This window comes from Cryptotermes secundus, unplaced genomic scaffold, assembly GCF_002891405.2.
Source record: "Cryptotermes secundus unplaced genomic scaffold, Csec_1.0 scaffold661, whole genome shotgun sequence".
Lineage (NCBI taxonomy): Eukaryota > Metazoa > Arthropoda > Insecta > Blattodea > Kalotermitidae > Cryptotermes > Cryptotermes secundus.
In genome coordinates, this window is record NW_019745089.1 from 515,310 (window position 1) to 540,094 (window position 24,785).

The window sequence follows — 24,785 nt, forward strand, 5'->3', positions numbered from 1 at the left end:
TAACAGCCCTTGAAGGCCCATGAGATTGTGAGACGTCGAGGTTCCCACATTTTCTCTAGACAATCAGCTCACAGATGGCGGTGAGGTTGTCAGACTTACGTGCCAGCCGCCCTTTACCTCCCACGAAGATTACTGGTACTCATTTCTGTTAGAGGCTGAGTCAAACCCAAGGCCATAGTACGGCTGGAAAGATCAGGTAAACTGAAAAAAATCCACCACATAGGAACACAAACCCGCGACCTTCCGGCTTGTAGCATAGGGCCTCAACCAACTACGCTACCGCATGCGCTCAATTCACTGTAGATGGAAGAAAATTGTACCTTCTCCATAGCATCCAGACCTGCTGTGAGGACCTACCCTGCCTCCAATTGAATCTGTACCTTGGCCTCTTTCCCCCGGGGTAAAGAGGGAAGTGAGCGAAGCTGACCACTCACCTCCATCTAGTGCCCACGCTAAGAATATGTTGAGCCATACCTCCAATCTCCTATACGTCCTCATAGCGTGGTGCTTAAATTTATTAAACAGTAAAAATGTTATCGCTTTAATTATGTGTGTGTGTGTGTGTGTATGTTCGGGGGGCACAAAATAAAAGAACCACTGCGCGCTACAGCAAGAACAGAGACTCCCTTATTAAAGTTTCATAACGAATGGCTGTACCCGTACTGCAATACGGACCAGAGTACTGGGCGCTAACTCAACAATACAGAGTCGGTCTGAGGCTGCTGGAATGAAGCCCATAAGCTTATGCCGCACGAGCGTTATTTTGCCTTACGTCTACGGACGTGAAAATGGCGCCATGAGGAGATGGGGCGAAGTGACATGGCGGCCACAAGGATCAATTTCTCATGCCCTTAAGCAGTCCATGACTCACATAATAATAAACACATCTACGGAGATGAAAATGAATTTTCTAGATGGAGTTCGTTTTTGTGCAGTTTTACGTCGAAGAAAAAAAGGAGAACATGGTGGGGCCCATCCTTTAATTTGAGAAATATTACTTCTATGCTTCATGCACAACTATAGAGGTATCCTGGAACTTTTTTCGTATTCTACCGAATGTCCATCCACTTACTGATCTCTGCTTCTTTGTCTATACAGTTCGCCACGAAGTGAGAGCTGACAACAGATTTGAATATACGAGTAGTAAGTAATGTTGTAAGCATGGGGCTGACTGTATGCGTCGTACTAGTCCGAAATGAAACGTACCTTACGCGTAACAGATTACGTTCGACGTTGGAACGTTTTGGCAACTCAGCACGGATAGAAACGTGACCGATATGTTGAGATCCGTCTGGCGACGCGTGTTGTTGTTCTCTGTGGATTACAAATGCACTTCGGCGCACGGATGATAAACTAACGCTTATATGGCCTTGGCCCAAGAGTTGTTGCAGAATATACCACGTAGCCTAACAACTGAGTAATGGGACAATAACTAATATCATAGCCATAACAGATTTGTATCAAAGACTTTGTACCTCGTAAGAGATATCATAATGTTTTAGCATCATACACAACATGATAAGGACTAATAAAGCTAAAGCTATCCCTGTAACAGGCCATGGAAGCCCATAAGGTTGTGAGACGTCGAGGCTCCCACATTTTCTAGAAAATCGCTTCATAGATGGCGGTGAGATTTTCAGCCCTACGCGCCGGCCGCTGATGAGGCCTAATTCTGACATGAATCTCGGGTCAGAGCAGTCCAGTAACACTAAATGTTGTGGATGGTAACGAGGGTGCATTTCGTTTTATATGATACATATTATGGGAGTCTGGATAACTCAGTCGGTATAGCGACTGGTTACTACCTGGGCGGCCAGGTTTCAATTGTCGGCAGAGTTAAGTTTTTTTTTTATCTTCACCATCGTGTCCAGACGGGCTCTGGAACCCACCTAACCTCCTATCCAAAGGGTACCGAGAGCGATTTCCCCGGAGATAAAGCGGCCGAGGCGTGAAACTACTCACTCACAGGACCGCGCCATAGCTCAAGCGATTAGTTGCTGGCTTCCCACCGCGGCGGCCCGAGTTCGAACCCGAGTCTGGTCAAGTGGGATTTGTGGTGGACAAAGCGGCGCTGGGGCAGGTTTTCTCCGAGTACTTCGGTTTCCCCTGCCAGTTTTCATCCCACCAATTGCTCCACAATCATCCTCACCTATCATCTGGGGCTGGTACAATAGGCCAGAATTAGCCGCAGTACAAGGGTCTTAGTCCCACCCCACTAGCAATAAAAGAAATACCCACTCACAACTAGTGCCGAGGTAAAGAATGGTGAAGCTATATCTCCACTCCCACATGTGTCTTCATGACGTGGGGCTTAATTAATTAATAATAGTTTGCAATCAATTTCTGTTTTCCTTAAAGCTTCTCTGATGTGTTCTGAAAGAGATTTTCATATCTTAAATGAATGCTTTGGGACGGATTTCGAGTAATGCCCCGAAATAAGCAACGGTCTCCTCTTTTGATATCGTTACTTGCCAAGTGTTCATCCCGCCACATTTGATATTCTAAAACGCTCCATTTGAAACTGAATCATGAAATAACCAAAGTACCAGCCAATTTCTAAGACGGGGATAAGTATAAAGACATGAGGCAGTTGGCTGGATATTCATTATATCTTGATAATCTGATTTTCATAGTTCATTACAACATTCTATGATCTATTTTCATGTTTCAAAATTGATCGATTTGTCGTAAGTTATCTAATTATTTTATATTAAACATGATATTTCCGACATGTAGCTACTGAATTATATAAATTCTTCAATGGGTTATTTTAATACAATCTTAAATAATAATAGCCTAACAAATATTCACTAAGCCTATTATGTAACAATATCCTCAAGCAAGAAACGCTACTTAATTCAATTTGTTGAAACTTTGTGTTCCCACTCTGTATATAACATAGAATATTCTGAAGCATTTACATGGAAAATGAAAAAAAACGAACAGCGTAATAGAACAGCAGCAGGCTTCTTGAACTCAGCACCTTACACACCTGATGATGGCCAGTTAGGCCGAAACATGCAGTGATAATATAGAGACGAAGACGTGTGAAAATGATATACTCGTACCAACGACGCTGCACAAAGACGGCAAGAAGTGGGAACACAAAGTCTGAACACACAGTGGAACAGGATGCTGCAGTATAATATTCTAATCAGTTTATTCAAATGCTTTTAAATCACAGTAACTTGGTCATCTGCGTCCACGAGCTTTATATTCACGGAAAAGGAGTTCGAAGTTAAATAAAAACTCTTTGTGCTTGGCCGCTAGTATGGATCAACCCCACGCCTTGTAACACACTTGCGTGGAGTTCCTACAGTATTCAACAGATGGCAGCACGTGGCACGGCGCTAATTTAATAACTAAACTCGTTGAAAAAAAAATCTCTTCTTTGAAACTAATAGTCGCTCATCTAGTTAACTCTTAAATTTCATTACGGTGTTCACAAAGCGGAATGGCGTAGCGGCAATGCTCTGTGCTCGTATTCGAGAGGTACTGTACTCGAATCTCGACCGGAGCGTCTCGCGCATAGCTCCATGTTTAACAGCAAGGACATGAACTGACATACTGTGTACGGGGTATATTTGGCTGTTTCAGAAGTTCGTTCTGCTTCCATCATCAGATAAAATTATCTAATCTAATGTGGTGGATGTCTTGGATGGAGCCGGTCGCTCTCCAAGGAATGTCATAATAGACCTAATAGATTTTTTACTTCCGTGTGAAGATGGAAACAGAACTCATAGACCGAACCTCCTTTCTTCAACCAGTAAGTAATGACTGAAAATGTCCGATATGTGTAATCTGAATAGCAAACAATCAAAAACCTTTAGACATATCAGAATGACAGGGAATCCAATTACTCCTTCACAAATATAAGCTAACAGAATTATCGTCGCTATTATAAGGAAATGGACGACTATTATTTTTCTTATAGGGCTCCATTCCACAAACTTTTCTGGCACGCAACATTTTGTTGTGCGTCACTGCGAACCATTGATTTAAGGATGTATATGAAATACTTAATAATGTATAAAATTGAAAAGAAAGTATAGATCATTCGTTCTTTTATTCTGAAATCCCTAAAAGAGTTTGGACTCAATACATTTACCCGTTCAGAAGTTATTGCACCTTTAATTCTAATTAAATTTAAATGTGGTCTTATGGAAGGTCGTCACCTCGTACATTATAGGAGAAGAGAAACATGTAAAAAATTATACTATGATATTCAGAATTTTTAAACTTATAAGTTCTACCTTTAGAAATAGTGTTGCAAAATTACACTTACATTCATTAACCCGTTCAGGAGAAATTAATAATAATGTATTGAAACGTTGACTTTGACTTGATTTGCAAGCCATTCACTGTGAAAGGGCGGCAACGTTGGAAACAGTTACAAAGTAGCGTAGCAGAAACTATAGCAAATTTCTTTCCACTTTTCTGTTGAGCTAGTCTTTTCTCATGTGTATTTTTAGTCACTATTCTTCTTTTCCAACGATACGTTGCTTTTGGCAAAACGCGTCAACTAAAGCTTCACTTGTGACAAAGCAGCAAACTTATGTAAAATTACAGTGTTGTCAAGTTAAACTCTTCTCAAAATATATTTCAATAATCGAAATGAATAAAATTAAATTCATAATTTTCATAAATATAATAAATAGCAATTGTATTTATATTAAAACGGGATATACTGGTTCATGTGCAAATAAAATTAATTTAAATTCAACAATTTTTTGTCAAGTTCGATTCAGAGAGTATTCACGCTCAAATGTTTTATTATAATGAATGACATAAATGATGAATATAGCCAAAAAAAAGTGATAAAGGAAAAATATTCCAATATTAAAATTCACGACTTTAACTAAGATTTACGCCGCTCCTAACTTTATTTAAGACAAGCAAAGTGCAGATATTCGTTAAATTGGAATTTGTCTAAGACTGTAAGTAAAAAAAAGTAAAGCTATCCCTGTAGCAGGCCGTGAAGGCCCATAGGGTTGTGAGATGTTGAGGGTCCCACATTATCTAGAGAATCGGCTCAAAGATGACGGTAAGGTTGTCAGCCTTACGCGCCGGCGGCACTTTACTCCCCAGGAAAAGGCTATCTCTTATAACCTTTAAACGGAGCTGCTTCCACAGTCACATGGCTGATCCATGCCTAAGAGGTGAAGAGAAGTTGTTCACCAGAGAAAGTCGTGAAAAATGAGCCTGACTTCTTAAGCAACGATACTGATGTTCAGTAACACAAACAATGACAATTTTATAATAAGGCAAGACTTTCTATATTATACATATGGTAAAATTATCCTGCAGATTTAAATCTGATACACTTGATATATTTAAGTGGCGTTTTGTTCCTACCTGAGCGTAGAAGTGCCTTCCTCTGCAGCGAGGCTCTGGAGCTGCAGAAATTGTGGAAGGTTGCCAAGGTCCGAGTGTTCCTGAATGACACACAGAGGCTCTTCTTGGCCACAGATTCCAATGATACGTGTCAAATTCGTGTCCCTGATGCTCGCCAACCAGCTAACTTCGCGGAGAAATTCTTGTCTATTGTAACAACAAAGAGAAGTTTAGTTTTAGAATAACGTATACAACGAGAATACTTGGCAATTTGTTAAAATATAGGCGATTTCATGGTATATTCCATACAGGGGGGCCCAAAGAAACGTATGAACACTTTAACAGAGGTAACCTACATTTTCAAGGTTGAACCACAATACAACGTAAGGCGTGTAATGTGATACTCTCTCAAAAGGTGGTGCTAGTCACATGAATGTAAGAGCCATCTTGTAGAATGGTAGGATAGTTAAAGAAAATTGCGGCAGAAACGTTGTCGTTTGAGCATCGCAAGATAATTTTGAAGTGGTACTAGAAATGTGTGTAAAGCACAAAGATAGTGGCGGCGTGAATTTGCACAACGGAACCTGAAACACGATTAACAACTGCACGCATTCGTGACAGATTTGAGACGGATGGTAGAGTGCATAATGTGCACAAGTACACGAAGTTTCTTTTTTAAAGAATAGTTAATGGCCCTATTTAACTCAACATCCTTCGGACATCCATTTTACGTGCCATTCATCATCTGTATGGAAATGAGCCATTTTGCTTGCAACAAAATGGCGCACCACCATGCTACCACCGGAATGTCGAGAGCCACCTCGATGAAACCGTACCAGGCCAATGGATAGGACGAAGCGGATCCCACGCACTCACCTGTTTTAACCCCTCCCCATCGACTTTTACTTCTGGGGGTCCCTGAAGGATCTGGTATATCACAGAAAACCACAGACACTGGAGACGGTTACGGAAATAAATTGAAAAGACGTGTCCCTCAATCCTACCGGACACTAAGGCCACTGTTGCTCGTGCATTAGTCCGCCGAACTCAGAAGTGTCTATAAACTAATGTTGGACACTTTTAACACTTGTTCTAGTTCAACACGTGTCTTATTATTATATTAATCTGTATTACCAAAAGATTATTTAAGCAGTTTTTTGTATGTTGAAGTGTATGTATGTACATTTCTTGGGTCCATCTGAATTTCCATGGCAAGTGTGAACTCCCTTAAAAGTGAAGGGAAAACTTAGTCGGTTAGACGAAGAGTTTTGTCATTCACTATAGCCTAGCATCAAGAAACAAGGTAGCAAAACGTAGGAAAAAACCGTACAAAATAAATTCATTCCCACTGCAGCGATGATTAAAATAAGATATGTTTGTTGTAATTCAATTCTGTAACTGACATCTTCATAATAGAAATCCAAAAAGAAACCATGTCAAAAAAACATAATGATCGTCTAGATAATTTAAGTAAAATAAGTAGCCGGTTAAATGAAGCACAAACCAAATTATTCAAAACTGTGACGCTCTGTAATATACTGATGTTTTATTCATGTGCAGAAATTTTTCAGAATCAGTGAGCGCATTACTGTAACGTTAGCAAACTGCAATAACACGTACACTTCACTGCAACCTTTAAACAATTCTAATGTGAATAAACAGTTTAACTGAGACGCATGATATGTTGTTACTAATTTACAGGATTACGCCATCTGCTTTTTGTCGTAAAAGAGTAGTAAATAAACGAACGTTTGAACGCACCTCGTTGTTTCTCCACATCCACGCCAGAGGGACTTCACTACTACAAGTTGCTTCTTGTGAAAAGAGGACACTCCATTGTACTCGGGGATTCCCTCTGCCTCGCACAGATGAACCTGAAATCAAACAATTCTGTATTGTAGTCAAATAAGTTGCTGTAAAATGAATGTGAGTCCTTATTCAAAATATATCCAATTATTTGAGGTTCTCACAGCGATGACTGGGAGGAACACTTTATTCTGGGATGTGAGAAAGATAAGATTCTTCAAAATTCAATTCGCCCCAAGTTTTGTTAAATTATAAATTTCAAGTTTTGCGGAAGAAATATATTTTCAGATGAATGGACACAAGATTTTCAGATAAATCATTCATTGTGTTAGTTATCTAACTAGAGAACTCATACAACATTTTGAATAATAAAATAAGCACAAAACTTTCCATCTTACTTAAGATTATACTAAAACATAGGCCCGATAAATATAAACTGAGTCGACGTGTTTCAGAAACAGCACAGCAAAGGAGAAAAAAATTTTGTATGACGCGGTAGCGTAGTTGGTTGAGGCACTATGCTACAAGCCGGAAGGTCGCGGGATCGAATCTCGATGAGGTCATTGGACTTTTTTCAATTTACCTAGTCCTTCCAGCCGCACTATGGCCCTAGGGTCGACTCAGCCTCTAACAGAAATGAGTACCAGGAATATTTTTGGGGGTAAAGGGTGGCCGGCGCGCAGGGCTGACAACCTTACGGCTATGTTTGAGCCGATTGTCTAGAAAATGTGGGAACTTCAACATCTCACAACCCTATGGGCCTCCACGGCCTGTTACAGGGATACCTTTACTTTACTTTAAGTTCATCTAGCAAGTACAATTTAGGCATCCTGGGTTTCTCTTTACCGTGTCTTTGTTATTGTACTAATCGACTTAGTGTCTTAACATAGGTCCCGATCCGACATGACGTATCATTCGTAATCATACTGCAGCATACAGACCTGTTGCTAAGTAATGACTCCGTAAACAACGCCGAGTGCTAGGCAACAGATTCATAACAAGCAACAATCAAACAACAGGGGAACCGTGTTTTCTGTGCTGTCCGTACCGAGATATTTTAACCAGGATAATTGGTGAGTTGGCGAGCATAATGCAGTTGAGTACAGTGGAGTGAAGTGAGCTGGTGAACAGTCAGTCAGAGAACTGCTGCAGTTAAGTCGTTGTGAGCTGTTACTGTTAAGCCGGGTATCGATTTGGCGCGGCTGCCGCGCGAGACAATGTTCGTTGCTTTGCCTCGCAAAGTCGATACCATGTTGCCGCACGCGGCAGAACGAACACTGCCGCCGTGAACTTGGTACGTGTCGAGCCAAATCGGAGTGGTTCTTTGTCCCGCGGCAAAGGGATTTCAGCGTGTTGTGCTCTTTCGGTTGAGGCGGTCAGAGAACTGAGGAACAGAGTCGATCAACGGCCGCACGCGGCTGCCGCGCTTCGATGCTGGACACGAACACGGTAAACAAACGAACAAGTTTTCCGGGCACGAACAGCTGCACGCGGCAGCCGCGCGCAATCGATACCCAGCCCTAGAGGCCGGTAACCGAGGCACTGAGATAATTCGGGAACCCGAGAGTAAGGGAAACGTCCATCGTTGGAAGCCGTTACCACACAACGTCTAGTGAAGACACAGCAGACTGAAAAGACTTAATGTGCTGTAGTGAATTTTAGAGTGTGTGAATTAGCGTTAGTGTTATAGTTACTTGCAGTTATGATCCGTAAGTACTCAATAAATCCAATTACAAATCCGGACCACGTCTATAGTCACACGCATAGGCATGATAATACTTGTATTGCTATTCAGTGTGCATGCGAATTCGCTCAGGATGTGAGATCTGTAGCTAAATAAGTGAATACAGTGAGAATCCAAAGTTTAATAAAAGTGTAAGCAATGCATGGTAATATTAAGATACTCTTCTATACAAATTTTACCGCCAACTTTGAGCCGATGGGACCCTCAGCGTCTCACAACCCTATGGGCCTTCGCTTAGTTTAGGGCAGAATGATACATGAAAGACGAATTGGAAACGGCGTGGAATAAAGCGGTCGTGGCCTATTTGAAGATACTAATCCGGTATTTGCCTGAATTAACTGATGAAAATCGCGAAATACCTCAGTCACGCTGGTCGGCTCTGCGACTGAGATTGTAAAGAGGTGCTGCTTTAATACAGTTAGCGCTTGCGTCACCTTGCTCTGTAGGTGTGCACCACGTGACTCAGCTAATGTAATGTAGTATTCGCACAGTCAGTCAACCACTGCCACAAATCTTTAGAGAATCATTAGGAAAAATGTGTTCTTTGGTATTACATAAAATAAGTATAACCACCATTGGAAGCAATGAAAGATTATGATTCAAAATGTAACATTTTCATATCACCTCAATGTACTGGGTGAATCTAAATTATTGTCGGGGTTTCCGTGGCCTATAATTTTCAAGTCGGAGATAATAAAATCAAATGTTTATAGAAAATGAAAGTATAACTCAAAAAGTTTTATTATTTATGGACTCATTATTGCAGAATCATAAACAACTTAAACATGCCCACCTTTCGTGGCGCGTAAGGTTTGAAAAGTATAGGCCACGGAAACCCCGACAGTAATATAGAATCATGTCAGATTTGAGGTTTTCACGGCGGTGACTATGAAGAAAGCAGTCTTCTGGGATGTGGCACCATGTAGATGTGATGTTAACCGACGTTTCGGAGGAACGTATCGCCTCCATCTTCAGGGTATTTTTCCTTCTACCCTGAAGAAGGAAGAGGTACGTTCCTCCGAAACGTCGGGCAACACCACATATACACGGTGCCACATCCAAGAAGACTGCTTTCTTCAAGATCGAATCACTCTGCATACGAGTATAAGCCCTGTTACATCCATCATTACCACAACCTCCCTCACGCACGTATAGCGAAGCCGATACAGCTGACTACAAAGACGCAAGTTGAGTGTAAGTTAACTTAAGGCACAGAGATACGCGTTTGACTTCACAGAAGTGTAATGATGTACCAGCAGCGACTGTTCACTCTGGAATCCCTTGCTTGCCCTTAAGTTGCTATGGTTGTCTCTCGCGTGTTAGCCTGGTCCTGCAGTTCACTTCTCCTGTCAATATTGACTACAGGAGAGCCCTGTTCGTTGCTGGTTTCCAGGGCCCCCAGCTCTATTTATTGGACACTGGGGCTCGGCTAACTTACAGAACCACACAGAGGGCTAGCAGTCTTTGTCTCTCCATTGTGTGCTGCTTAGGAGTTAGAGGGGCTGATAATCTGTACTGCAGCGTTCTACTAATATTTTACAGTTACTTCTCTAATGAAGAAGACATCTTCTAAACAGGTATGGTCAGCTGTATATTGAGGTACACGCTTTTATTTGTCTAATACGCATACCACAGGAGAAGCAAGTTACTTTAGCATTAGCTAGCAAAGTTGCCCTTCTTCTTTTGAGGTTTTCCTAAAATATGCTCTATTTAAATGAGGAAATAACATGTCATATCACACATCTCAGTAATACATATTTATTCATTCATTCATTCGTATTTCCCCTTCTTCTCCATCTGGAGCATGGGGCATCTGTGAAACTATTCATTTCTCTTCATTTCCCTTGTCTAACAGACAGTCGGTATGACTGCTTGGACGTGGGATCGGGCCGTCGCAAGACCGCTACCTACACACGACATACAGAATAAACGCAGTTAGACATCCCTGCCTAGATTAACACTCGAACCTACGACACCAGTGTTGAGCGGGCGAAGACAGTTCATACCTTAGACCACACGGCCACTATGATCGGCAAAGTACTAAATACACCGCGTGAGTATTGGATTAGTACTCGACATTGAATCATGGAGTATGAAAGTTAAGGTCAACCAGAATGCAGGCAAAGGCAAAGGTAAAGGTAAAGCTATCACTGTAACAGGCCGTGAAGGCCCATAGGGTTGTGATACGTCGAGGCTCCCTCATTTTCTAGACAGTTGGTTGTCAGGCTTACGCGCCGGCCGCACTTTACCCCCAAGAAGATTCCTACTACTCATTTCTCTTAGAGGCTGAGTCGACCCCAGGGCCTGGTAGCCTGCGGCTGGAAGGATTAGGTAAATTAAAACATCCAATGATCTCATGCGGAATCGAACCCGCGACCTTCGCGGCTTATAGCACAGTGCCTAAATCAACTACGCTACCGCGTTTAACAGCTGTGCTTTGTATTTATCATTTCGCATCCTAACAGATCCTTTGTAAACATCCTATGAATTATGGATACTCAACGAGAGGTAAAAAAATTGTATGAAATTTTGGTCGAATACTTCAAAGGAAGACATAACTTGGAAGATTAAGACATAGGTGAGAGGATAATATTAAAATCAGTCTTGTAGGAACGATGTATGAGAATGTGGAGAGGATGGAGTAAGACCTAGGGTCCAGTGGCGGTCTCTGTGGACTCGGTAACGAACCTTCAGGTTCCGTAAAAGGAGATGAATTTATTGATTATCTGAACGGTTATTAGCTTCTCAAGAAGGACTTTGCTCCATGTAATTGGTTCACATTTTGATTTACATATCGGTCTTCATGAAACGGACTGCAGATATTCATCACATCTCTCTGTTGTGTAGAATGTACCTGGTCTAGATCCAACTCTGCGGACAAAAGGAACAACACACTTGGACTCTGCCACGACATGATGAAACTGTTGCGGAACTACGTCAGGATTTCCTCTGAGGGAGAACTTTCGTTTACCGTTTGATGTACTAATTCGGAAGCACAACCAAAGACCGTTATATCTTCAGAAGACAGAACTATTATGCAGGTTCCTTTGAAGACCGTTGCACTGAAGGTGAGCGTTAATTACAAGCGTAGTGATAATTCATATCTTCTCAGGCTATGTCTTATATCTGTGTACTGTTCTGCCAAATGAGACCGGTTCATGTCGGTAATAATCTTGGATTCTACAAAATGTATACATTAATTTGCAGTCTACTGTCCGCTTTCAGTTACAGATGTCACACACGTATGAGTACGAGTACATCTGATATTAACAGTTGCACATGAACACATTATACGGAGAGACGTTCATCAGTTTTGCAGCTTTACCCAGGATTCAAAGATGGGTCATGCAATCCTTCCTGAAAAACTGATAGTTTCTCAGTGAACAGAGAAACCCCATGTTATATACTGAAAATGAATTTCTGTCACCGAGTGACATGAACTAGCCATTGGGTCCACTTCTGTCAGATGATACTGAACTATCATACGGCCATTCACTACTTGGGAATTTGGCCCCTATTTTTATATCCTGTGGACAACCACTTTTTTCTTCCTGTGGCGCTACAGCCCCAATTTGGACCTAGGCCTACCTCCATGAAACTCTCCGTTTCACTTCGGTTTACTAGATCTTACACATACGGTAGGACTCCTTGGGCGAGTGATCAGCTCGTCGCAAGGCCTCTACCTGTAGACAAACACAGAAAAGCGCACACAAATATCCATGCCCTGAGTGGGATTCGAACTCACGATCTCGGTTTCCGAGGGAGCGAAGGCAGTGCATGCCTTACACCGCTCGGCTACCGTGACCGGCGGACAACCACTTAGTGTTCCTTATAATTTGATTCAATGGTCATTTTGCCATGAAGTAACCATATAATTAGTTTTCATAGCACGTCGGGCGACATCGTTGGAGACGATCGTGAATTCATGGCTTATATTTTGACATTCATTAACATTACATGGCTGTTCACATTTATTTGACAGATAATTTAAGTAGTATATAAGTTTTTATTTTACATATTTTCTACTAATTTTATTTGTTTGATTTTTAGGAAATTAAGAGGAGATTGAACTCGGCTAATGCTTGTTAAAATTCAGTGCAGAAACTTCTGTCTTCTCGTCTGCTGTCCAGAAACATAAAAATTAGGATATACAAAACTATAATTTTACCTGTGGTTCTGTACGGGTGTGAAACCTGTTCTCTGACATTAAAGGAGGAAAATAGTCTGAGGGTGTTTGAGAACGGGGTGCTGAGAAGAATATTTGGACCCAAGAGAGATGAAGTGACAGGAGGTTGGAGAAAACTGCATAACGAGGAGCTTCATAACTTGTACTCTTCTCCAGGAATAATTAGGAGGATGAGATAGGAAGGGCATGTAGTACGAATAGGAGGAATAAGAATGCATATAGGATATTGGCGGGAAGCCAGAAGGAAAGAGACCACTAGGAAGGCCAAGAGGTAGGTGGGTGGATAATATTAAAATTGATCTTAGAGAAATAAGATGGATTGGTATTGACTGGATTGATCTGGCTGAGAATAGGGACCAGTGGAGGGCTTTTTTGAACACGGCAATGAACCTTCGGGTTCCATAAAACAGTGGGAAGTTCTTGAGTAGCTGCACAATCGGCAGCTTCTCAAGAAGGGCTCAGCTGCATGAGTGGGTGAGTGATTTTTAGGAACTTATTGACAGCCCCTCCCCCAATCCCATAAAAGTCCGGCATTTTTAATCGTCTTTTAATTTTCCATAATTCTTATATAATTTAGCAATTTGACCTCATTCTTAAAGTCAGGCCATTACAACATCCAGTATAATATGTATTAATCTGCCCTTGTTCTGCTGTGGATTTTAATTCGATATATATAGCTAACAAATTCCATGGATCTGAATCCTTGAGAACTCCATAGAATGTTGGTAAATTTTTGAGTAGCTGAGCGACTGGCGGCTTCTTAAGAAGGATTCAGCCCCATGGAGTAATTTGATTTTTATGTAGATCTAAATAGCCTTAGACACTGACAAGTCTCTGCCTCTACTTCCCTAACACACACACACACACACCGAGCCAGACGAAACCAATCGATATCCCCATACGTCATTTCGTTATAAATTTAGTCCATTTTAATATTATCTTGAAATCCAAGGTTGGGACTCAAAAGTGCCCCCTTACTTTCTGGACTTATGATTAAAATTCAGTACGAATTTATCATCCATGCTTTGAGCGTTACGTACCATTTTCATTTCATTAGTGATCATTTTTATTCGTAAGGTCGTGAAAATACTTGGTGAAGTTCTTCATCAAGCAGTTAACTCAGCGCTTGCTTTCTAGACTCTTACATGAGCGTCGCTTACTCTTAAGGCATGAGAAAAGAGATAACTGGGAAGATAAAGTGCCTCAGACTTTTTTTACAACTACGTGACGAGTAAGCGTGTGACTTTGCAGAGTTCTCATAATATTCTTAAGAATATATTGCATTTTTCCCCTTCTGCAGGCGGGTTCAAGTACTTACACCGTAGATCTCTTAAGTCGTAGAAAGCGACGAGAAGGGAACCCGGTGCCTGGGGGTGTAACTGGGCCACCGTGTCACTGGGGGACATAAACTGAGACTTGGTCGACCAGGTTGGGGCTTGGACGTAAGGCTGAAGACCTTGTTCTTTAAAAAATATTGTTGCGAAATGCAAAGAAGTGAAAACAGGATGCAATCTGGTAGTACAATCTGAGGCAGACAGTGGCTCAGTTAAAGCTGCTTTGCAAATGATGATGATGATATTGGATTTGGGATCCTCACAACGGTGAATGTGAAGTGTTCGGTCTTCTGGCTTGCACAGCCATATAGTTCAGAGAGAACCCGACGTTTCACAGGATTATATCACCTCCATCTTCAGGATTTAAGAGTAGGCAAGGCAAGCAACATGCAGTAGCAGGAACAAGATCAGCTCGACCTGCCGCCTGTTTTTGCTGGTTTCTTCTTCGACCGTGAAGATTGCGTTCATGTGGTCCTTTGGAACGTCGGGCTCTTTCCAGACTCTACAGCGTCACAAGTACTCTAGCGTCTCTACGTTTAGCCCATCTTGGCGGATTATAGACTCTCTGGCCTGTTCCCATTCAGAATTAATTAGTTCTGAAATATTAAATTTATAGACGTTGGTAAGACTCACTGGACGCGGGATCAGCCCGTCGCAAGGCCTTTACCTACACAGGACAACACAACACAGAATAAACTCAGGCAGACATTCACGTCTCTAGTGAGATTCGAATCCAAGATCCCAGGATTTGAAAAGGCGGAGATAGTTCACACCTTAGACCGCGGGACTACTGTACACTTCTCTTTCCAGCAATAGAAACGTTTGGAGCACAAGTTATATTGAGGGAGTAAGAAACGAGATTCTCAGTAGGTCTTGCATTAGCAACCTGGAAAATCGCGAGCTTAGTGTTATGCATACATCTACCCATTCAGATGCTGTAGTTAGATACATGTACAGATGGTATATGTACAATAAACTGTAATACAAAGTGATATAAGCGAAAGGTAAATATTGGAAACAATGAAAACAATTTTATAATCATACTGTCGGTCACTGGAATTTTCAATTGACCTAATCCTTCCAGCCGCACTATGGCCCTGGAGTCGACTAAGCCTGTAACAGAAATGAGTACCAGAAATCCTCCTGGAGGGTGATGGGCGGCCGGCCGGAGCGTAAGACTAACAAGGTCACCACCATCTGTGAGCCGATTGTCTAGAAAATGTGGGAACCTTGACATCTCACAAACCTATGGGCCTCCACAGTCTGTTACAGGTATAGCTTTGCTTTACCTTATTGTAATAAATATATATGATAACACTGCATGTCAGTATATGAAACAGATAACCAGATCTGTACATGACATCACAATCAATGTGAGTGAGTGTGCGGCAACTCAGCGGACCGATAGTTCTGCATAGGCTCGTTGCATGTAGCACTAGCTCTGACAGTTAAGTGAGCCTCCCGGCTGCGCCATAGCTCAAGCGGTTAGTCGCTGGCTTCCCACCGCGGGTTTGGTCAAGTGGGATTTGTGGTGGACAAAGTGGCGCTGGGGCGGGTTTTCTCCGAGTACTTAGGTTTCCCCTGCCAATCTTCATTCCACCAAATTCTGCATCATCACCCGGGGCAGGCTACAATAGGCCAATCAATGGCCGCCGTGCCGAGTGGACCCATTTGGACTCCACCGCCCCACCCCCCCACTAAGCGAATTTTAAAAAAGTGTGCCTAAAAACAATAGTTGCTCTGTTGTAACTTTCAGTAAAAATATTCTGAAAAGCTTTCTGATACCTGTAGTTTGTTTTCTTCAGTATTTAAAGATGTTATGATTGGACTGTAAGTACAGGAAACGGAACCCCTAGCATGGAAGACCTGTAGTTAGGTGACTGTACGTGCATATACACATCGCAACATAATGCAGTTTTCAACACGTATGAACATCGCAATGAACTGTAACACAGCCTATCCAGAAGTAAGCATGATGCTATTCCCAAGAGCTCTTTACAAAACATTTGAGATTACGTGCTGTGTTATACAGCACAAGTTTTTCCCTTCTCCAACTATACCTTTCCAAACCCACTGATGAAAGGAGGCTGGAAGCTTTTGTGTTTTTGACTTCCTGCGTCAAAATTGGTAACGAAATATTCGTGTATGCTCTGAACTCAAAGCAAAGCAAGGTTTCCCTGGCTAAACTGTGTGCGGGAATCGATACCGCCTCGGGGAACACAAGGTCGGAAGCGTTTCATTTAGTGCTGCCCTTATTTTGGCAATAGAAAGAAAGGAGTTCAGGCCACTGCAGACTGGACAGAGAGGGCAGTCGTTGCAAGTCGCACGTCGACAGCAGAATGTTTAATCATGTACTATTCTATTTGTTTAATTGGAAATTTTGAACGTACTATATGGATCTGGACCGCCTTTATGTTCTAGTGGTCAGAGTTCCATGCAACAGATCCAGAGGTCCCGGGTTTGATTCCCAGTTCTACCAGATTTTCTGAGAAGTAGTGGGTCTGGAACGGGGTCCACTCAGCCTTGTGAGGATAATTGAGGAGCTATTTCAAGGAAATAGCGGCCCCGGTCTAGAAAAACTGAAAATAACGGCCATGGGGATTCGTTGAACTGACCACGCGACACCCTCTGTCCACAAAAGTTGGTAGTAACTTCCCCGACAAGGGGCGGTCGCTCTGTCGGTATAGTTCACTTGCGCACTACAGGCCACGGAGTTTGTTTCTTGTTTTTACTATACGGATCTGCGTTCTTTCTAGTTGACACAGAACATAAAGTGTTCAATTTTTTTTAGAGTGACTATACCAAACATGTATTGTTTGGCAAAAAAAAATGATCTACGTTTTAAATTACACGTTGCTAACAAATCTTTCTGATTTATTTTTCATCAGTAGGTCTCTGTATTCCCTTTATACGAGTATCATGTGTTTGGTTACATTCTCTACAGCAAGAGTTTTTACTGGACTGTGAAGTTAGTACGTGGCGTTTTATATTATGAAAAGGTTGTATATGTAACACATATATGTAATTTATTGTAAATTTAATAAATGCAGATCCTATCATCTCTACAAATGCAATAAGTAACATTTATAAGCACAGTAAACATTCGAAAACTAAATTCCCCATCCAAATGTTATTTGTCTCTTTCGCATGATTTTCACAATAAATAGCCATTATTTCCCTAAGCGTCATTAACCGATTGACTTCTGCAGGAATAATGGAGACTCAGGATATTTCATGCGCGACAATGCCTAAATTAGAAATCCTACTTAGATGAATTTTACGCTTGAAAGAGTTAAATTCATTCTTTCGCATCCATACTTATTTTCAGTATATTTGCATAGTCAGGCTGAACATTAGACCTTACATCATATTCTCACGAGTATGAGTCTTCTCAGTCTGCTGTCTTTACCAGTCGTTGCCTGGTAGCGGCTTTCAACCTTACTCTAGGCTCAGAACTATCTCCGTGCCTCAGCTACCAGCTTCTAACAGCAGCAGCTCACAAGTACTGAACCGCAGCTGCCCTCTAATTCACTCACTAAGCAACCAACTCCTTCCATTCCACTGCACTACACTAACCCAACTCAGTCGGTCGAGTGATATAGCCTCTGAACGTAACCCATAGAGAACACCGCTTCCAAAAGTACTTCCATTGTTACGCGTGGGCTGTCGCTTAGCAATAGCCGTTGCCTCGTTTTTTCGCGGTCGTTGCCTAGCAACGGGTCTATATGTCACAAAACTTTTTCCAGATAACATTTAAAATGAATAAATCTGCCAGATAAGTGTTCCCATACTTCTCAAGAAAAGCTTTTCATGATGGAACTGAATTTTTGGATATTTGATGTTCACTGACAGACTTCATTTCAAGAAGGTTCCTGCAAATGCTTTCTCTTAGGCCCAACCGGACAGTGACATGTACTCCACTTTATCATGCACAAACATGTAATTTTTATTTGTTTCCAAATTCTACAAAGGCTGTCACCTGTGTTCCTGCTGCAGCCCTTTACATCCATTTCTACTGTATGAAGGTACTGTGCTGTCCCTTCAAGGACCTGCTGCCTTTCCTATTCCCTCACTTGTAAATCTGGCTTCATATGGATAGCCTTTTTTTTTACTGGCTCTACACCCCCTTTGGACCCTGGCCTCTGATTTTCAGTTTCATGGTCATTTTACTGACGGTAAGACTCCTTGGACGAGTGATCAACTAGTCGCAAGACCTCTACATAAACACAGGACAACACTAACACAGAATAAACACATACACATACAAAACATCCATGCCTTGTGTGGGATTCGAACCTACGATCCCGGCTTCCGAACGAGCGCAGGCAGTACAAGCCTTAGACCGCTCGGCTATCGTAACGGGGGGATAGCCTCATAGGAGGGAACAGTCCATGGGCGCTGTAGTCCTTTCTAACCCTGCATATTCTGTGAATTTAAGAGGACTAACCCATACAGGTGACAAGGGGGAAGAAAGTGGTGAGAGAAGAAATTACTTCTTCCATAATATATTAAGTAAACAGATTGGTCGAGAGGGCCCTTTACTCTACATGAAGATTGTATAAATGTGAAGTGACGAATTAACAATTCTTCAGCATGTGCCCTCGCAAAGTTCACGGCGTGTGTTTACATTAAGTAACTTATATTCTGGCACATTAATTCTCATCTATATGTTTCAAGAGTTTAACATAAATTTCTCTTTTTTATGTTGCTCTTTGTCTCTTGTAATTACTGACAGATGATGTAAAATATTTAAGCTTTCTATCGTTTTGATTATAATTTTCACAGAACTCCAACATTCCTGAGGGTTAGAAAGTAAATTGTTATGGGCCATAATTTTCTGCTTTTATTTACATTCAAAGGTACAGTTTCGAAAGGGAGAGTTTTATGAACTCGCATTATCGTCTTAAAAAGGTCTTTTTTTGTCATTGACGATTTCACTGTGCCATCCTGTACATGATTGACTAATATACAGACTCCATGGCGTAAGGTCTAAGTGAAAAGTATAGTTGATCAGAGATCTATAAATTCTCAGATTGTATGCAATCAGTTCATTATTGTGTTCGCAAAAGATTGTCATTCGGCCCTATCCCAAGTCAGCTGAATGAAGTTCCCATTTTCAGAACCAATTTCTTTAATATGCGGGGGCTTTTCGGGAAGTAATTTCCGGTGATCTGTTCAAGAAAACAAGCATCGAGAAACACATTTTTTGTTATATACAGAAACATACTTACATACTTAAGCTACCTCTCAGCATAGTGCCCGTCGGAACTGAGCTACCTGTCATATCGGGGAATAAGTTTATGTGTGCCCGTGTCAAGTTTGCCGCCTGTGAGCTCAGTCACGTTTGGATACCTTCTATCATCTCCTCATAAAAACTTTGTGACTGCAACCAAATCTTCGAGTGGGTAAACAGGTGGTAGTCGCTAGAAGCGAGATCAGGGCTAGAAGAAGGGTGGTCAAACAACTCCCAGGTGAAATGCTCCAGCAGTCCTCGAGTGCGAGCAGCTGTGCTCGTATGCAGACGCGCATTTTCATTTAGGAGCACTATGCCGGATGTCAGAATTCCAAGCCTTTCTTTAGTGTTTAACAATACACTTCTGACGTTATTGTGATCCTTTAGTGCATGAATTCCACCATCAGCACTCCCTTCCTGTCCCAGAAAACAGTTGCTAACACCTTTCTGGCATGCAGAAGTTTGTTTAGACTTTTCGGCTTGTTAGGTAAATGTGTGTGCTTCCTCTGCTATGACTCTTCTCTGGTTTCAACATTCACAAATGAAACCCAGGTTTCGTTACCTGTTATGATGTGATTGAGAAATCCATCGCCGTCTATGTGGCGTCGTTCTAAAAAGTCAGAGCCGGAGCCATCCTCTGCGGCTCTGTGCGCACTGCGCAAGACTTGTGATAGCATAGCCTAACTATGATAATCTCGTACAGAACAGTCCATGCTACTTCTAGAAATTCACAAGAAAGTTCCGAAGTTTCACAAAGTTTTTGTTCAACACTTTGAAGAAGATCATCACTTACTACAGATGGCCGGCCGAGCACTACGCTCTTCATTGTGAACATTTGCTCGCCCATTTTTGAAAATTCGACACCACTGTCTTACAGTTTATTCACTCAATTCATTTAGACCTTAAACCGCCGCGCATAATTCACGATGGGTCTTCGTAGCACTCGTGATTTTAGTGTGAAGAAAGCGGATAACAGCGCGAATTTCGCAACTGGTAGATTTTCAGTCGCAAGACACGTCATAACTCACACGGCAGAGACAAGAACAAACAATAGGTGACCATTTATGTGATGATTTATAAGGGAATGAGTCATGTGACGCTACCTCGCATGCGCGAGATTTCCTCCCTCATACATTAGCTGCTTAAAATAAACTGAGATTACTTTCTGAATAGTTCTCGTATATTTTAATATTATACTTCCATATATAATCAGATCTCCGTTTCTGCTTCCTTGACATTTAAAATTGTATACACATTATTCAATGTTTATATATACATAAAGAAAAATGAGAGAATGAAATATTCTTGAATAAAAAGCTGAACAATTAGCTTTTAACTTGGTCGATTTCAGTATTCAGTAGGGAGTAAAGGGGTAGGGGGAAAGTACAGAAAACTTTGGCTAACGTTTACGTCTGGACTGGGAGTCCGTAATATCTATACAACATGAACTTCCTCATATATTTTGAATGGCTATTCACAAACTAAGCCGATCACGGTAGCCGAGCAGTCTAAGGCATGCATTCTCTTCGCTCGCTTGGAAACCGGGATCGTGGGTTCGAATCCCACTCAGGGCATGGTTGTTTGTGTGCGTTTTTCTGTGTTTGTGTACAGGTAGAGGCCTTGAGACGAGCTGATCACCCGCCCAAGGAGTCCTACCGTATGTCTAAGATCTAGAAAAACCGAAGTGAACGGAGAAATTCAAGGAGGTAGGCCTAAGCCCACTGGGGCTGTAGTGCCAAGGAAAAAATAATCATAAACTAAGCCGGTCACGGTAGCCGAGCAGTCTAAGGCATGCACTCTCTTCGCTCGCTCGCTCGGAAGTCGGGATCGTGGGTTCGAATCCCACTCAGGGCATGGATGTTTGTGTGCGTTTTTCTGTGTTTGTGTACAGGTAGAGGCCTTGCGACGAGCTGATCACCCGCCCAAGGAGTCCTACCGTATGTCTAAGATCTAGTAAAACCGAAGTGAAACGGAGAGTTTTATGGAGGTTGGCCTAGGCCCAAATAAGGGCTGTAGCGCCAATAACAAAAAATCATAAACTAATGAAAAACTTTTATATGCATTACCCATAGAGAAGTACATAAAACGCTTTGCTACAACACATTTTATTTCTTTTCTAAACATTTCAAACACTTAATGGAAAACTTATTTATAATGCTTATGCCCTTATAGTTAAAATTTCGTCCAGAAAGTATGGTAAAATATTTTACTGTACCAGAACTACTTGAAGGCAGAAGCAGTGAACTTTACAACTGCAGGTGGGACTTTTGTTGGGGCGTGTAATTTCGGCTGCGGTTGCTTGCGTGGGCAGACTTTATGACTTTTAATATAGCACGCACTCCGCTACTGGTATAAAAGGATGCTACTGCTGTAGCGGGGGGGGGGGGGGGGCGGCTTCGGCGTGAGGAAAGGCGTTNGGGGGGGGGGGGGGGGGACGGCTTCAGGTTAGGTAACGCAGTTTCGCGCGATTTCATCGTCAACACATAATGTGGGGAGAATTCCTATTATGATGGCAGGAGAGTGGCTACAGTCTCCCTTAGACTTATGGAGGTGTTACTGATTCATATTTTTATAAATTTCATTAACAATCTGATTTCTTCTTGAAGTTCCTATCTATTCAAAACAAATCCAGTTACAATAAAAGAAAGAACTTTAGTTCTCAGTTACAAAGACTTCTAGCGATTACATGATTGGACTACTGAGTTTTGTGGACTATGTTCATCGCCTGGTATTCTAAATAACACAAGTTTCGGAAACTGGGTCATTTTGTATCCTCAGATGAAAAGACTGTGTATCTGCTCTGTTGGGTCCACTGAAAAGAGCTAACGTAAATCAACGTCAGCCTAAGCCACCATGACAAAATCTATACATGCATCTGGGATCAGGTTTTGAAAACGGGAGATTATTGGAAAATTTACGATAAATATTGCAGAAATGTAGATTAAGACTTGAACTAAGACAGAAAAATAAGTAGAAAGTACATGCAACGAACCAAACCGATAACCAAGTTGAGATATACCAATGCAGAAACAACTTAAAATTTTCGTGATATTCTTTTTATTGTAGAAAGAAATTATTGTAAATACAAAAAAGTCCTAGGCAATGCCCATCCGGCCTTCTGTAGCACATTCCTATAAACAACTTATTCTATAATAGCGGTAACCCCGCGATTCTTAATATAATCTTAACTTAAATCTGATAGTACACTGTTAATAATCAGTACAATTACTTCTTTTACTTTTCTTACATATCTGTTTTATATAAATATAGGAACGTTGTCTATGAAGTAACCGACGCCTTGCGGAAATCTTTTTTTCTTTTAGCCTTAAGAGCTCTATAACTGACTTTGGGTATTCTTTTTTGCTGTTCTCAGACGAAATGTCCGTCACTTCTGCCCGCTGGTCCTCGTACAGTTTACAGTCCCAGAAGATATGTTCCTCCATTTGCAGCCCATCACCACATTCGCATTCGTTTTCATGATACAGAATAACCGCATACCTCTAGCGCTATCTATGGGAGAAAAAGTAAAGCTTTCACTATACCAGGCCGTGAAGGCCCATAGGGTTGTGAGACGTTGAGGGTCCAACATTATCTAGACAACCGGCTCAAAGATGGCGGTAAGTTTGTCAGCCGCGCTTTACTTCCCGAGGAAAATTATTTAATTAATTCCTGGTACTCATTTCTGTTAGAGGCTGAGTCGACCCCAGGGCCATAGTGCGGCTGGAAGGATTAGGTCAATTGAAAAAAATCCAATTCCCTCATCGGGACTTCAATCCGCGACCTTCCGGCTTGTAGCATAGTGCCTCAAGTATGCTATCGCGTTCTATGGAAGAAAAATTGAACCCGAAAAACCAAAATCATACAGATGCCCACCAACTCTTTCCGATCCTATCGACCTTCCACATAAATTTCCAACCTCTTTGATGATAAGGGCATGCGGGAGAAACCTGAGAAGACAGCTGTACTCCTCAATAGCAATGGCATTCAGAGCCTGGTACGTCTGACTTACCATCCCGATGCCTCCCTCGCCGAGTTTCTCCACCAGGCGAAGTCGGTGTCGCGGGAACTCTAGAAGTGAGGTAACAACTCCGTCTCGAGGAGGACCCTCGGGAATCTTGATTGGAGTAAACTTTCCGGGTGTGAAATGCTGTTCTCGCCTTTCCGTCTGAAACCAGTTAAATTAGAAAGGGGATTTATTAAATTTGAGGATCGGAGTACCTCCTGATAATTCTACGGATCCAGCAAAATTATCTCAACATTCAGTACTGTTCCATATTCTGTAAAGTAAGGCATTACACTACACGTGTCCTACAATAATCCAGTCTTCGACTTACGAACGCCACGGAACGCAATTAAGTACCAAACAACGGAAAGAACTTAAAACTTCGTCTACTGTATTGTAGCATGTATGCCCATTGCTAAATAATGATTCTATAAACAACGCCCAACGACAGCAGAATAAGCAAATATACGGCAGCCGTTGCTGAGTAACGGCTTCGCAAACAAACATATTCGCACGGTAACGACTGAACTACAAAACTGAGAAGCAGTGTTTTCTGCGTGGTCCGTGAAGAGGTGTTATAAGCGGGACAATTCTAGAATTTAGTCAGGATCCCGCGTGGAGGCGGGGTCGGATACCTCCACCGTGACTCTGCGAATCGTAGGAGCCGGAAAAGGGATGTCTCGAATCTGAGACAGTAAAAAATGGTCGCGAGTCCCACGGGACTCGGACCCGAAAATGAATGCGCTGGCGAGAACCAGCAGCAATTGTAAACGATAACCCGTTCTCTTGTCAGAGAGAGCGCGACAACAACCCGGCAACTCTCTGACAGTAATAAAAATCTGGTTGTAAGCCCAAGATGGGTGCTTTATTCCAAGAAATACTGGCCGACTGACCGTCGATCGTAATATAGGACTCAGTTTAGGCAGTTTTAAGACATTCGCCAGCCAGTAAGGACATACATAGAGGATATTGTTAGGGTCCGTCACCAGGAAACGGTTAGTAAAAACAAACTGAGAAGTCTTAGTAAGTGACGTAGTGAGAAGATGGGTGCGTATATTAGTGAGAGTGTTATAATTGCTTGTATCTGATGATCCGTAAGTGGTCAATAAATGCAATTCCGAATCCAAACTCCGTCTATATTCACT

General features: G+C 41.9%; 1 protein-coding gene across 1 annotated transcript in view; it reads right to left on the minus strand.

Moving 5' to 3' along the window:
- The window catches only part of LOC111874945 (epithelial discoidin domain-containing receptor 1), a gene marked incomplete at its 5' end in the record, with an annotated part of 554,089 nt that overhangs the window by 29,026 nt on the left and 500,278 nt on the right, over nt 1–24,785 (minus strand). Inside the window, 2 exon segments of the mRNA XM_023870830.2 lie at nt 5,356–5,541; nt 7,096–7,208. Coding sequence (XP_023726598.1) covers nt 5,356–5,541; nt 7,096–7,208 — 299 coding nt within the window.